Source organism: Triticum aestivum, unplaced genomic scaffold (assembly GCF_018294505.1).
Source record: "Triticum aestivum cultivar Chinese Spring unplaced genomic scaffold, IWGSC CS RefSeq v2.1 scaffold125886, whole genome shotgun sequence".
Classification (NCBI taxonomy): domain Eukaryota; kingdom Viridiplantae; phylum Streptophyta; class Magnoliopsida; order Poales; family Poaceae; genus Triticum; species Triticum aestivum.
Window position 1 is genome coordinate 1,225 of NW_025229963.1, and position 16,374 is coordinate 17,598.

The 16,374-nt window shown below is 45.1% G+C and overlaps 3 protein-coding genes across 3 annotated transcripts; 1 reads left to right on the top strand and 2 right to left on the bottom strand.

Moving 5' to 3' along the window:
• The first annotated feature begins 485 nt into the window (after positions 1 to 485).
• On the top strand, positions 486 to 3,893 carry LOC123175216 (probable LRR receptor-like serine/threonine-protein kinase At3g47570). The gene is made up of 2 exons (XM_044590177.1): positions 486 to 3,435; positions 3,526 to 3,893. Exons 1-2 carry the CDS (start codon positions 516 to 518, stop codon positions 3,891 to 3,893), a joined length of 3,288 nt encoding a protein of 1,095 aa, XP_044446112.1. The 5' UTR covers positions 486 to 515.
• A 3,119-nt stretch (positions 3,894 to 7,012) lies between these two features.
• On the bottom strand, positions 7,013 to 10,154 carry LOC123175218 (uncharacterized). The gene is made up of 3 exons (XM_044590179.1): positions 8,704 to 10,154; positions 7,749 to 7,835; positions 7,013 to 7,185 (listed from the first exon to the last, which is right to left on the bottom strand). The coding sequence occupies exon 1, from the start codon at positions 10,089 to 10,091 to the stop codon at positions 9,516 to 9,518; it is 576 nt and encodes a 191-aa protein (XP_044446114.1). The 5' UTR covers positions 10,092 to 10,154; the 3' UTR covers positions 7,013 to 7,185; positions 7,749 to 7,835; positions 8,704 to 9,515.
• Positions 10,155 to 14,880: 4,726 nt separating this feature from the next.
• Positions 14,881 to 16,200, bottom strand: LOC123175217 (rust resistance kinase Lr10-like; the record flags this gene model as incomplete). Its single annotated transcript, XM_044590178.1, has 1 exon — positions 14,881 to 16,200. A coding segment is annotated over one exon (1,124 nt), but the record flags the coding sequence as incomplete, so codon positions are not given.
• Between the last annotated feature and the right edge of the window lie 174 nt (positions 16,201 to 16,374).

Here is a 16,374-nt window from a genome sequence, read left to right on the forward strand (position 1 = left end):
TATACTCATCTTAATCGGTAGGTGGCAGCCATAGTTGTGTTGTAGTAACACGCGACAGCTGCTGCAGTGCCTGCCAACACATCAATACATCTAGATACATCATCTTTTATTCATTTTAATGACAAGTATTTCCAGACGGAGGGAGTACATATTATGTGACTACTCAAACATAAGCTTTTTGTCTCCATGATTTCCTGTTGTCGTAGTAGTAGTGCGCATGTGCGTTCACTCACCAGCAGAGATTGACCGTAAGTCAAGGTCTTCGATGTGTAAAACACCACTTGGAAAAGCTGGAGCCTCCTATATCAAAAGCTCTCACAGGTACCGTTAGGGATCTCTGCACTAATCCACAAAAATATTACCCAGTGGTCTTTGACGCCAAAAGCACCACTCTGAAGCTGGAGACTATAAAAAACGACCCTTCCCACCATATTAAGATGGATTGATGCATGGATCTATAAGATATCATCAGCCCAAAGCCAAAGCATACACTTGCATCTCTGTCCCAAACACACATGGCCTCACCTGGATTTCCATCCATATCCATACCCATTCTCTTCTTGATCACCCTGCTCTGCACTGTACCCACATCTTCTCTTGGTCCAAGCAAGAGCAATGGCAGCGACACTGCCCTTCTGGCTTTCAAAGCGCAGCTCTCCGACCCTCTCGGCATCCTTGCCAGCAACTGGACCAGCGGCACGAATTTCTGCCACTGGTTTGGTGTCACATGCAGTCGGCGCCGGCAGCGCGTCACCGCTTTGAGACTGCCGGGCTCCCCCCTCCATGGATCAGTCAGTCCTCACCTTGGTAATCTCTCTTTCCTCTCCGTCCTTAACCTCGTATATACAAATCTCACAGGCTCCATCCCCGATGATTTAGGACGGCTTCATCGTCTTAAATACCTACATCTCAGATACAATGATCTATCAGGTAGCATCCCAACCACCATAGGAGACCTCACAAGGCTTCGTGTTCTTTCCTTGCATTTTAACCATCTATCTGGTTCAATCCCGGTAGAACTGCAGAACCTGCAGAGTCTTGGCTACTTCAGTATCATGAGGAATTACCTGAGCGGCTCAATACCCACCTATCTATTTAATAATACGCCCCTGATAACTTACCTGAACATCGCCAACAATAGCCTGTCAGGACATATACCATCTTGTATTGGCTCCTTAACAATGCTCAAGTCCCTTGTCCTTCAAGCGAATCATTTCAGTGGCCCAGTACCTCCATCCGTATTCAACCATTCTAGATTAACTAAAATCTGGCTTGACTTCAACTACAACTTAACTGGTCCGATCCCTAACAACGAAAGTTTTAGTCTACCAGCGTTGCGAAGAATCAGCCTGGACAGCAACAAATTCACCGGTGAGATTCCATCGGGGCTCTCCTCTTGTAACTACCTCCAAGGTATCTCCTTCAGCCAGAATTCCTTTGAGGGTGTTGTGCCAACGTGGCTGGGCAAGCTTTCTTATCTCACTTTCCTTTCTTTCGACGAGAATCACCTTGTTGGTCCAATTCCTGTTGCACTTAGCAACCTCACTCAGCTAGGTTTACTAGGCCTAGATGGGTGTAAGCTGTCAGGAGGCATTCCGGAAGAATTTGGACAGTTGGACCGACTGAATTGGTTTGATGTCTCAGACAATCAACTAGTCGGACCCATTCCTGCTTCTCTTGGTAACCTGTCTGAATTAGCATACCTGCTCTTAAACAATAATATGTTCCTTGGATCGGTACCAAGAACAATTGGTAGTACCAACTCTATGCTTCGTATTGATATTTCAGAGAACTGTCTAGAGGGGGATCTTAGCTTCTTATCCCGTTTTTCTAATTTTAGAAAGCTCCAGTTTCTTCACATCTCTTCAAATAATTTCACCGGGGGCATTCCAAACTATGTGGGGAACCTGTCAACCCAGCTGCAAATTTTCAGTGCATCTGAGAACAATTTTGTGGGTGAACTTCCGGCTACGATTTCAAACTTAACCAGTCTTGAATGGCTAGATTTTTCAAAGAATCAGTTGGATAGCAAGATTCCAGAATCCATCGTGATGATGGATAATCTCCAGTGGCTTGACCTTGACGGAAATCACTTGTTTGGGTCCATCCCACCTCAGATTGCAATGCTTAAGAATATAGGTCATTTGTTCCTCTACAACAATAAACTGTCTGGTTCAATACCGGAGGGGATTGGTAACCTAACCAAGTTAGAATACCTGGTACTGTCTGCTAACCAGTTATCATCAATGATCCCATTGAGTTTATTTCATCTTGACAGTGTCATTAAGCTAGATGTGTCTCGAAACTTCTTTACTGGCACATTACCGGTTGATATGGGCAATTTGAATCAAATTTACAGCATGGACCTCTCTGCCAACCTCTTGGTTGGTAGCATCCCATATTCGGTTGGCCAACTCCAAACGCTGGCCTACTTGAACCTGTCACACAATTCATTTGATGATTCACTTCCAGAATCTTTCGGCAAGCTAACCAGCTTGCAAACTTTGGACCTATCACATAACAATCTCTCTGGTACAATACCAAAGTACCTAGTAAATTTCACCATCCTGACCAGCTTGAACCTGTCTTTCAACAAACTACAAGGTCAAGTACCAGAAGGTGGGGTCTTCTTAAATATAAGTCAGCAATCCTTGACGGGGAATTCAGGGCTTTGTGGTGCTTCACGTTTAGGATTTCCAATGTGCCCAAGTAACTCTGAAAGAACTAATAATGGCCGCATGCTGGAGATTTTGCTCCCTACTATCATCATAGCAATTGGACTTGTAGCTTTCTGCATATATGTAACAGTCAGAAAGAAGATTAAGAAGCGGCAAGGGATGTCAGCTTCTCCTGGTATGGTTGACATGCCCACCCATCACCTGGTCTCGTACCATGAGCTTGTTCGAGCAACTGATAATTTTAATGAGAGCAACCTGCTAGGGTCTGGAAGTTTTGGAAATGTTTTCAAGGGCCAGCTAAGCAATGGTTTAATTGTTGCAATCAAAGTTCTAGACATGCAGCTAGAACAAGCGGTGAGAAGCTTTGATGCAGAGTGCGGCGTACTACGGATGGCACGACACCACAATCTAATGAGGATACTCAATACCTGCTCCAACTTGAAATTTAGGGCATTGGTGCTTCAATACATGCCCAATGGCAGCTTAGAGATGCTCCTGCACAACTCTCAAGGTACAACACCATTGGGATTCACTGAGAGACTAGGCATCATGCTTGATGTGTCATTGGCAATGGAGTATCTGCACCATGAACACTACGAGGTGGTCTTGCACTGTGACTTGAAGCCTAGCAATGTGTTGTTCGATGAGGACATGACAGCACATGTGGCAGACTTTGGCATTGCAAGGTTGTTACTAGGTGATGACAGCTCTACAATCACTGCGAGCATGCCTGGAACTGTTGGCTACATGGCACCAGGTACTGTTAGTAGCTAGCACTTTTCTTGCTCAATCTACTTCTTATTGAACCACTGAGTAATTAAGTTAATCAGGCATGCCTTAATTTCAGAGTATGGAGCTCAGGGAAAAGCTTCACGAAAAAGTGATGTATTCAGCTTTGGAATCATGCTTTTTGAAGTCTTCACTAGAAAGAGACCCACAGATGCATTTTTTGTCGGAGATATAAGCCTGAGGCAGTGGGTTGTTGATGCGTTTCCCGCAGAACTTGTCCGTGTTGTGGATGATCAGCTACTACAAGGGTCTTTTAGCTGCAACATGGAAGGTTTTCTTGTGCCTATATTCGAGTTGGGTTTGGTTTGCACTAGCGACTCTTCAGAGCAAAGGATGACAATGAACAATGTGGTTGTGAAGCTGAAGAAGATCCAAGTGGCGTACAATAAATCGATAGCAGCCGCACGGAATGAAGCCAGTCATTAATCAACATTAATTGCTTGCTTCGTTCTGCTATATATCAAAATAAAGGGCGAAACCCATGCAACCAAATTCAAGATGTCAAAAAGCTATGATGCGGCTACGAAGATGTGCCATAGGAATAGACTAGAACCTTCTAGATACTATCATTGTACATGATTAGGTTGAGATAAAACCTTAACCGTATTCCATGTAATCTATGGTTTTCCTTGCGTATCAAGTCCAATAACCTCCGGATGCAATTTCTTTGCTTGTATGCTATTACAGGATAAGCACCGCCACATAAATACATTGTAGGCAGCGTCCTGTGGGGCATGAGCGCTTCCTGAAATCCTACATAGTATTATAGCAATTTCTACCCCTATCCCCACCCATGGCCACCACAACAACTGCCATGGGGGCTGCCCTAGGCATGCCACCCTGAGAGAAACTGGCTAGAGGAAATCACCCCATGTGCGCTATAGGCACGCCCAACCCTCTAGTGTAAATAGGCGCACCACCAGCCTGTATTGTATTAGAAAACAATGAATATTTGCCGCTTACTCCTAACCTCATCACCAGGCGGTGTTCTTTTATTGAATGGAAAATGAGCTGACACATACATATATTAGGAATTTTTGCGGCGACGATGGGAGGGTGGCCACGTAAGCTGCTAACCCATCATATGTGTGAGCTCATTTTTCCTTTGAAAACTAACGTTTTCATAGCCACAAGTGCGACTGGTGGGTACCACGACGGAAATACTCACTTTTAAGTTTTAACACATAAAACAGTCCAGTTCCCGTCACTTTCAATCAAGCAGAGAATATCTGTGTAATGATGGCGCATATGAACCACTAAACGAGGTAGCAACCTCAGCTTCAGCCGCATTAAGTTGGGTCTTAAAAACGTGGAAACAAACTTAACAAAAACGAACCATCACAGAAACGACAAGCCAGGAGCACTTAACATCCTACACATAGGAAACTAAGAACAACACCACAGTTTCAAAATTTTGGGTTCCAGTGTCAGGACTTACATAGTTCCGTGTAGGCGCCACAGAGTAGTATGAAGCATCAAAGACATGAGCGGGGTGATAGATATGCTGGCCTGCAAATGCCATCTATGTCATTCTTCTGCGAGCAGTGGCACACCCATGTAGATGATTCATACCTTCTGTGATCTGTCGTCCCAGCTGACTTCAATCTCAGAGGAGGATGAGCGAAAATATTGATCTGTAATGTAGTAATAAACTGTGAGATGATGCACTTAACTCACTGGAAGCTGCAGCCGCCGGTTGTACTTGTACCAAGTATAAGAAATCTACTATGCTGCTTCCCAACTCCTGTTAAGTGTTAACTTTTGTGCGGAAACATGTAATAGCCAGCAATTGGTATGAATAACTCAAATGCTATAACAATGCTTAATTGCTAAAATGTACTGCGTCGGTCCCATAATATAATATCGTTTTGCAAGGCAGAGTCTAGAATTTTTGTCTTGTAAACGTATCCCTCCTCATGTAAACGTCGCTTAGTTGGCTCCTTCACTTCTCCACTCTGCACTAATTTGAAAATGTTTGTGTATATTCTCTCCGTGGCATAGAATAGTTTCTTTTAAAAAACCGTGGTGGTGGCATGGAGTTTCAGTTTCGTCAGTCTAACACTATGGATTAGTTCTCGCTGCCATTAGTACTACAGCAAAACTGTTTGGCAAGGCGGTGCTCAATTTTCAGCAGCAAAACTAAATGTTACCCCGTATCTCTAGTCCTCTCTGCTCTAGTTGAACACCTTACGACAGACACACACAGGTTCAAGCCATCGGCATTTGATACTTGATTAGAAACCCACCCAGTTGAATCTGCAAGAAACATACAACAACAACAACAACAACAAGTCAGTATTATCTCACTGCTTTTGCAGAGCTAGGAGCATTCTGAAACATGCTTTTGTTTGAGCTACAAAACACTAGCTAGTACTCCCTCTGTAAAGAAATATAAGAGCGTTTATATCACTAAAAAGTGATCTAAACGCTTTAAGGAGGGAGTGACAGATTTGTGCTACAGAAATAAATCAGAACAAAAGAGTAAAACCTGAGTTCCTCACTCTGTTGCAACAAAGTTATGATGCACAACTGGCCGCGGTTTGCCAGGATATGATCATAAAGCCTCTGCAAACCACATGAAAACATCGGTCCAGGCTTGAACTCCAGCAAACCAGTAACACATTCAAACATTCAGAAGTGTATTCTCCAATCATGCCAATATATATACACCACTTCACCAGCGTATATATGTTGGTAACCAGATCTCAGCAAATACGCACAACAGAGAACAAAGCATATGTAGTTCTAGTATAATAATGCATATATTTTTGGTCCAAGTATTGTGGGTTAGATCAGGTAGTAGTACTGATCAACATCCCAAATCTCATTCTTTAGGTGACCACATACAAGTATATAGTACACTGATAGTACTATATAGATAGCAGATTTCTTTTGGGTTGTCAGAACAGAATCAGATTCAACAAAGCCTGCCAAAGTTGAAGCCTCCAGGTCTCTCACCACCAATACGTAGCACGACTACAGAATACTACAGCCAAAGACTGCTGCCGTCCAGACCCGCATCTGCCGTACAGACAAAATAGCTGCTGCTAGGATGATGAGTCTTCTTGCTCATATGAACCACTACAAAATACTCCCATTGGACAGCAGCAGCAACCTCATTGTCCCGTCTCTGCCATTCAAACTCCTACATCACTAATTTCAGTCATGTTAACAATGATATCACTTCTTTACCGGCACGGACACCTTCCCGATGAGGGTTTGTTCTAGTCAAAGCCTCAAAGGGATGTACATTTGATTCGATCTAACTCTCTACCATGCAAACGATCTACATTTTTTTTTAAATATATGTAAAAATGTAGAACAACTTCCTGGCATTCCCAAGAGCTGCCAAGCACATGCTACATATATTTTCAAACCAGAGCTGACGAGCGATCCCTTTCTTTTCAAATAAAAGCTGAGCAGACACAAACACACAAATACTTGTGGCAGATACTCTCCTGGCTGAAGAGAAGAGCTGCCAAGCACACACATCTGGAAAAGGCAAGACAGGATGAGATCCGACTTGAAATAATACTAGAATAATTAAGCTAAAATTCCACGGGTTATGTAATCAAACCATCTTGCTACATTACATACTTGGCTAAGATAAGGCATGATAATTTTTTGCAGATAATAACATATAAACACCACCGACCACGAGGGTTTGCGATGCGACAAACTCGGTGACAACTAACAACTGCAGCAGCCCTTTCTTCACCTGGGGAAAACAAAAGCATCAAGTTGTTAGTAACCTGATGCAGATATCGACAGAACCTAGTAGTAGCACCTAGGAGTATATAACAGCGGATGAACAAGGCGCGCGTACAGACTCATAATCTACTCAGCAACATAAAGTAGAGCTATACCCTATCTCCTAAAAAAAGGAAGAGTCGTTCATATTGCTGGCTACATAGGACAACAAAATAAATCCTTCAGCCTTTCCGCACAAATTTCTTAGGTGATGGAGTTGAATGAGGTGACTGATGTTTTTAATAACAAAATGGGCTAGTAATATATTGCTTTCAACTTATGGATTAAAAAAAACCAAGGGAGAACTCTGGGCATACAACATGTGAATCATCTGCACATTGTTTATGATCTAACATGAGTCCCTTTTTACTTAGCCTCACCAACATTTTAATTGTTATTAGCATTTGCGGATCCCTATAGCCGAATGGACAGTAATTTGAGGGTGCATGCTACCCACACTGTCTGCCACATATATTCCAAAGAGAACATCAAACAGTCCAAATCTCGGTAATTTTATTCAGAGGATCTTACCTGTTGAAACGTTTCAGCACATTAGCACATCAAACCAGAGTCATCCTAACATTTCAGCTCCATTAGCTCCACCTTCAATGGTTGTGCCTAGAAGAATAAGAACTCCGGCAGTTAACAACAGTTTCACAATAAAGACAAATGGATAAGAGAAGGCAACATGAGACAGATACAAAGATGAGCTGACAAATATAACTTGAGTAAAATAATTCACTTATATAACTTATTTCTACAGATGTGGTATTAGTCACTCTTGACAGTAGCACTAGATAAAACAAAACAACATATGTTGTAAATGTGAGGGATATTCATACAAGCAGTACGCTTAGATACCTCATAATGGAGAACCTAGCTAGCTTGTAAGAAAAGAAAACATGGCCTATAAATTTTCTCATGTGAACTCCTTACTCGTATTGTCAACCAGACAACATTATGCCAAAACAACAAACTCTAGGAACAAAAGTATTATTGGGTATTCTGCTTTAACTAAAAGGATCCCAAGAGAAGAAATGCAATTTATTTCTATGTGCTATATGAATGAACAAGTGAGAAAATCTAAATTATTTCAAAAAGCATGAATTCAACAGAATTTTTTTATGGAGTGAAATGAAAAAAATATCTTAACAAATAATAGTAATGATAATAGGCAAAGAATAAAACTAGCCTGGGCACTCCAACTTGCCAGCTAAGTTAATCATTCGACCTTTGATTTTGCTATCTTCCAATAGAAAAGACAAGCACATTGAAACATAACACATAATGAAGTAACACGACGATAAACTCGTCCATCTAGCAAAGGTGCAATTACTAAACAAATTCTATCATAGGAAATTGCTTACTAAGTGCAAGTTGTATGTGGACATTTAAGAATTACTATAACTGTATGTGAGAACACATGTACAGAACATAATTAGATTGGGTTACTCCTAAGATATAAAGACCAAGGATGAGCAATTACCTAGTGGATGTGAACTCGCGAAAGTATAGCAGTAATATGTAGAACCGGTTCCATGAAGCTTCCTCGCTTGCATTGACTTCAGCTGAACCATACATACAACATCATGCCAAGCTAAAAAGATTACACCGGTATCCTCATCATACCCCACCAATTTGAGCCATTCATTCCATCTCACGGTCCTAGGGATCTTAAGAAGTTCACGCAGTGAAACGGTTTTCCGCAACGACCATATGACAACACCTCGACAATCAACCTTCCTCTGCCACATTTGAAGCTTAAGGTGGGACAAGGCGGCAAGACCAAAAGAGCCATCCTGTTCCTCAATGATATGGAAGTTGTCGAAATCATTCATATTCATACCACGAGGCCCCTTGATCACGGTAAGGTTCTGCTTGCGCAAATCAAACTCAACTATGTCATTTCCCTTATGCTTAGCCGGCCAGTACAGGGAATTACCTACAAGGGTGCTAGTTCTGTGACCAAATAGAGTGCCATCTGAAGCCTCTGTCGAGATGGAATTGCCCCATGTGTCAGTCTCGGAGGAGTAAACTCGGGCGACGAGTTGTCGATAATACTGCATGTAGTGAATGTACACGAAGACCAGCTTGAAGGGGCTTGAATGGCACGCGCCGTGTACATGGTTCTGGTCTCTGGCAGCGCAGACCACTGCCGCCTTGAGGTAGGCTCTGTTGAACTCGGGCGGAATGGACACGCGGTGCTGCTTGTGGTTGATAGGATCACACACAACGAGCTCTTCCAGAACCCGGTCTTTGACGAGGACGCGGCCGTGGCGGCAATCGAGCACCTTGTGTTCACTGTAGCGTCCAAGGGAGAAGCGCCCAGGGGGGGATGCGGTCCGGAGGTGCGAGGACGGGCGTGAACATGACCTGTTGCCCGCCGCGCTGGAAGAAGCCGAGGAGGGGCGGCTTGCGGTGGTGCGCATAGAACCGGCGGAGGAACTTGGGGTCGGCGAGGATGCCTCTCCACTGCTTGCTGACGGCGGAGGCGCGGGGGAGCGAGTATAGGTCCAGGGGGAGGCGGAGGAGGATCTCCCGGAGCATATCTTCGCTGTCCGGCAGGGAGGCAGGCGGCTCCGGCGAGGTGCCGTTGCCCTCCTCGCTGGCCTGGATCTGGGGACGGAGACGCTTGCCGCGGCGGGTTACTCGGTCGGCCCCCACTCCCGCCTGGATCTGGGTGCTCCTGCGCTTATTGCTGCGGCGGTGGCTGGCCGCCCCGGCGCCCTCCGCATTGGCGTCGATTTGGGGACGGAGGCGCGCGCTGCGGGGGCGGGCGTGTACCTCACTCGCGTGGATCTGGGAACGGAGGCGCGCGCTGCGGCGGCGGGCGGGCATTCCGGCGGCGACCTCGCCGGGGTGGAGGTGGCTCATGCCGGCGGCGCGAGAGGAAGACCTAGCTCGCTGGCTGGCTAGAGGAAGAAGCAACGCACCAGATGAGTGGACGGACTGGCGTTGGTTTCTTCCTGTGTGCAGCTATGCTTTTGAGTGGGCTTTTTCCTTCACTCCCCCGGCCCGCAGCAGTGGACTGGGTTGGGCCACCAAGTGCATGTAAGTGGCCCGGTTCGTTCCCCATGCAATGCAAGTGAGTCTCAGGGGAAAAAAAGGGTGTGTGAACAATGAGACATACATACAATTGGATTTTCAGTAAGCATTGTTAGCCTTCAGAGAGACTAATTATTTATATAGCAGCAGTGATACTGGAACGAGTACCCTGCTGCTGATGTGAAACCCTATCTATGTGCATGCATCTTTACATATTTGTCTCGGTATAAATAAAGGTAAACGTTTGTGGCCGGCGGACCGGCTAACGTTTCGGCCGGTCGCTGGCTGCTAGTTCGATTCAGCCCGGGACAGGCTAATCGTTCGGTTCCGCACCACTTGGCTGTGGGGCCCAATACCGCTTAATCAACCTTATCCCCATCCCTTCCCTCGTCTTCAACCTTCATCTCTCTCTCCCAACCTGCATCTCCACGTTCATCTCTCTCCCCCCTTGCTTTTGCCTTCACTCCGTCAAGCAAGCCCCCGCGCCTGAATCAGATTAGCTGCCCATGTAATCTAATTTTCTCCTCACCTCTCCTTCCTCCCCTGCCTCGCGACATCAAGAAGCTGCAGGGGACGTCGGCGACGGGACCGCGTGCTCCTGCTGCTGCGGTGGTTGTGCAGCCGTGGAGACGCCCACGACAGGGTTGCTGCTTCTGCGACGACGCCACGACGGGCTACTGCTTTTTGCTACAACGGTCGCGGTGCTGCTACGGCCGACACCCGTGCGCATACACGGCACCGCTCGATGCTACAACGACCCACATGTTTTGCTGGAACCAGCCATGCGATTTGCTGGAACCAAGAGTTGCCGGTGCTGGAAGCAATTCACAACGCGGCTAATGCTGGAACAAACACTGCGGTTTTTGCTGGAACCACCTCCACAAATTGCTGGAACCAGCAAGAATTTTTGCTACCACATGCCGACACCGGAGCTTGTACCAGCACATACGTTCTGCTACAACCGGTGAAGGTCCGAGTTAGAATCAGCAGAATTTTTTGCTACAACCGCTGAAGCCCCGAGCTGGGACCAGCACCAATTTTTGCTACATAGGCTCTAGAGTTTCTACGGCGGCGACGGTAAGCCTTGTTTTTTGTTTCAACCGACCACCATAAAAGCTTTGAGCCATAAGATTTTTTGCTACGATGGGAAGCTGCATCTTGCTATTATGTTTCCTCCATGGTGATGGCAACGGCGACGGCGACTATTTTTGCTTGCAAGGTGCTGGAACCGGAACGCCGGTGCTGTAACCATTATAGGTGAAAGCTACAACCGGCCATGGGAAGCTGCAACCTCGTGCGCAGGCTGCAGCCGGCGGTGGGGCCTGGCGAGCTGTGTCGGCGTGCGGCGGCGGCGGCGAGCCGACGAGCGGCACGACGGAAGCTGCAAGTGGGGAGGCTGCGCGTGGCGTCGAGCAAGCAGGGGTAGGATGGAACTGCCGCAGGGAAGAACAAGAATCCTGTACGCGGGGTGTAGCGACTTAATCGGGACTTAATCGGGCGGTTGCGAAAGTACGTATCGTGCGGGTGCGCGTTGACCGGCCCAAATTTGGGCCGGCGCGCTGGCGCCTAGCACTGGCCATAAATAAACCCATCCAGGTTAGTCAAATCTCAATTGTACTAGTGGATCATGTACATAAACCAATTTTCTCGCCATATGTTAATTCTAGGGAAGTTTCTTCGTGTCGCTTAATTACATCCTTCACTTCTCCACCCCGCTCTGGATCTCGGGGGAGCAACTAACTTAGGAGCGCTCGTTCCCAACCTTCCCAAGAATCACTTGGGCTGGCATGCTCTCAGTTACTGTCACGTGTCGCACTCTAGACGCTTTCTTCGGATTTTTTTCACACGTTTTTGTCTTTTTAGATGGGTTTTTCTCGTTTTTCTCGGCTTTTCACTGGTCTGCCTTAACTGTCGAACCAAAAAAAAATCAAATCTTTTTACACGAAAAACGCATTTTTCTTATTTTTCATTCACTAGAGGCATGGTCGTGCCTCTCGAAAACAGAAAAGAATGCTTTTTTTTCTTTTTCCTTCCGTAGAGGCACGGTTTTTGCTTCTGTGCCTCTCGGAAATGAAAAAATTTGCATTTTCCCTCCTGTGAGAAGCACGGTTTTGCTTTCACGACAGGCACGGCCGTGCCTCTCGAAAATGGGAAAAACGTGTTTTTTCATTTTTTTTTCTCTTTCGCGAGAGGCATGTTTTTGCTTCCGTGCCTCTCGGAAATGAAAAAAAAATGTGTTTTTCCCTTTCATGAGAAGCACGGTTTTGCTTCCACGAGAGGCATGATTTTGCTTCCGCGAGAGGCACGGTCGTGTCTCTCAAAAAAGAAAAAAAAACATGTTTTTTCGTAAGAGGCACGATTTTGCTTCCATGAGAGATAAGGTCGTGCCTCTTGGAAACGACTTTCGGAAAGAAAGAAAATGTTTTCCCGATCTGTTTCTTTTCATATTTTTTTGTCAAAACCTATCAATATGGGATATAGTTTTGAAGGTCTCGACGCGAGGGATCCAACGGTGAAAACGGTTCAAGATTTGGATGCACGATTTAAGAGATAAATAGTTTTGAACAAACGAATGTACGAAAAAAGGGAAAATTCCCAGGTTGCGACAAGTGGCGCACGCGTAGCGCCTACTTGTCGCATCTTGGGGAGGTGGAGGTGACCTTTGAAAGGATTACTCCTCAATTAGTGATTTCGGGATCTCGGTCGATCCTAGCTTCCCTCGAAATGAAAACATTTGATGTGATCTTCTCCCTGAGGAACGTTCCCCCAGATATTAAGGTCTATTATTTTACCTTTCCGTTCGTATATCTTTTGATAATTGCCTAATTTTTTAATTGAAGATTTACTTTTTGAATCGTTATTTTTGTGAACAGAGTTTTGAAAAACGGATATCAGACACAATTGCCGACAGCATGCAGTCTTCTCTGGCAAGCGGCGGTGCCCAACAATCCAATTTCCGTGAACTATTTTTTTTTGAGTAAATTTTGGAATAATTTTATTTCTGTGAACTATTTTTTAGTAAATTTTGAATAATTGGTGTGAACTAAATTTGGAATTGTTTTATTTTTGTGAACTATTTTTTTTCTGAGTAGCCGACACCGCGGCCCAACAATCCCAGTGCGATCAAATTTCTGACCAATTCGGCGAAATCACTAGTTAAGGAGTACTCGTTGCGAAGATCATTCCAATTCCTCCGGTCGCGACAAGTGGCGCACTGCATGTGCGCCACTTATCGCAACCCGAGAGTTTTCCCTTTTTCGTAGGTCCGTTTATTCAAAACGTTTTATCTCTTAAACCGTGCGTCCAAATCTCCAACCGCTTTTGCCGTTGGATTCCTCGCATCGAGATCTTCAAAACTAGATACCATGTTGATAGGTTTTGACAAACTTTTTTTCACGAAAAAATGGATAAAAAAACCGGCTGAAAAAACCGAACTGGGAGCACAAGTTTTTCCCTTTCCGAAAGAGGCACATCTGTGCCTCTGACGAAATCACAACCGTGACTCTCACGGAAGCAAAACCATGCCTCTCGCAAAAAAAAACTGAAAATGCATTTTTTTTCGTTTCCGAGGAGGCACGGCCATGACTCTCGCGAAAGCACAACCGTGTCTCTCGCGGAAGCAAAATCGTGCCTCTCACGAAAGGAAAAAAAAAAGAAAATGTGTTTTTTTTTCATTTCCAAGAGGCACGGCCGTGACTCGCGAAAGCACAACCGTGCCTCTCGCGAAAGAAAAAAAACAACAGAAAACGCGTTTTTTCCGTTTTCAAGAGGCACGGCCGTGCCTCTCGCGAAAGCACAAGCGTGCCTCTCGCGGAAACAAAACCGTGACTCCCGCAAAAGGAAAAAAAGGAAAACACATTTTTTTGCACAATTTTTTTTCGAATGTGTTTTTGGGTCGAAAAGGTAGGAAAGACCGGTGAAAAACCAAAACATCAAAAAATACCCAGAAAAAAACCGTTTAAAAGCCGAAAACGTTTGCAGAAAAATTAAAAAAAAAATTCAGAGGAAGCACGCAGAGCGCGACACGTGGCGAATTACTGAGAGCGCGCCAAGTGGCGCTGATAGTTGCGAGACTTCCAAAGGAGTGCTCGTTAATTAGTTGCTCTCCCATTTCGGTCGTATTGTAAGTTAGCATGGCCCGCTCATTTTTTGCAGGTGAGGCCGACCCATCTCACGCAAAGGCCCAACTCTTGTTTATCTGTTTCTCAGAAAAAAGAATTCTGGTTTATCCAAAGGGGAAACAGGTGGCAGTTTGTATCCTAGGCGGCGGTTGGCGCCGCAGTCGAGCCGTGCCTGCCAGCACACCGCCTGGCTCGCGTCTCACCGAGACTCCAGCGGAAGCTATCTGCCACGGTGAGTAATCCCCTTTGATCTCCTTTTGATTTCCGAACAGGAATGCTGAGTTTCTACTAGTAATTAATCATGGAAATTGCGTGATTAGTTTCTGGATCCTCTCTTTTGTTCTAGTAGAATATAAGCAGCCTATATGCGCATCTGTATTAGAAAGAGCTTACAGTAGTATCATTTATGGGGGAAAGGGGATAAAATCACAGCAATGACTAGGTAAGATTTACTATATCACAGCACTCTCAGGAAATGGCTGCAAGATCCGGTGCCGTATGTTTCTAATTAATAGCATTACAATATGGTAAGATACAGATGCAGTATTGGCAGTACTGCAGAATCCCATGTAGTTCAGTATGTAATCGAACACTGGGCAAGCTAGTGGCAAGGCATTACGCTTTACGACGCAGATCCGAGTTATGTTCCCTCAAACGTGTAATGATACACACAAAAACACACACAATGCATGTTCATGTGTTCGTCGTGTTTTGTGGCATGGGGCGATTATCAGACGACACAAAGGGCTTGGGGGGAATATGCAGGTTATGAAGCCTCCCAGTTAACATGTTTACCACCTTAGTCATTGATGGCCGGTTCTTCGGATTCCACTGGATGCACCACAGTGCCACAATAGTCAGCTGTCTCATCTTCTCCTTGTCTTCTGCTGTCATTTCCAAAGTAAGCTCCCATTCTTGCCCATTGATTACTTTCTCGTAGATCCACTCTGAGAGATATACCTCATCCTGGTTCTCAACACTTGGATCTGAGTTCCTCCTTCCACTGACCATTTCCAACACAAGCATGCCAAAACTGTACACATCTGACTTGTACGACACTCCTCCAAAGTTTGGAGAGTATAGCTCTGGTGCGATGTATCCCATAGTCCCTCTTGCTGCAGTTAAGGTAATGATGCTTTGGTCCCTTGCACACAGCTTTGCAAGGCCAAAGTCCGAGATCTTCGGATTGAAGTTGTAGTCCAGCAGGATGTTATGTGGCTTGATGTTGCAGTCCAGCAGGATGTTATGTGGCTTGATGTCAAAGTGGAGGATGCGCTGGTTGCAGCCTTGGTGCAGGTATTCCATTCCTCGGGCAATGCCTACATCAATATCCAGCATTTTGTTGGTTGCTAGGGGTTGTCGAGAAGTATTAGAAACTTGTGGAAATATGTATTTCTCCAGCGACTCGTTAGGCATGAATTCATAAATAAGAGCCCGTCTTCTTCCTTCGGAGCAAAAGCCTAAGAGACGTATGATATTTGCATGATGGATCAGTCCAATGGTTGCAACTTCATTGATGAACTCCTCTCCCTCTCCTGTAGAGCTCTCTAGCATCTTGAATGCTACAGGAACTCCATTAGGTAGCCCGCCTTTGTATACACTTCCAAATCCACCCTGGCCTAGTTTATCCTTGAATCGTCTTGCTATCTTCTTAACTTCAGGGAAAGTGTACCTTGTGAGTTTCGATGTGCCATATGCCTTGAGAAACGTTTCGACCTTCTTATTTATCTCTTCATTATACCTTGACTTTAAGGAGAGGTAGAGCGTTGCAGCTACCACCAATGAAAGAGCTACAAATGCAGCTACGAGTGATGCTGCTGATTAAAAAGGAATGAAATTAGTGAGCTGCATTCAGATAAGAAGTCATGGGTTCCTGACACTTATTGCATTTGGTCGAACACTTGTCATGCAGCCTACTGACACACATACAAAAGTGATTCACTAAATCTTTGTAAAAATATGAGTTGACATGTGCTGTGAAAAACTAATTG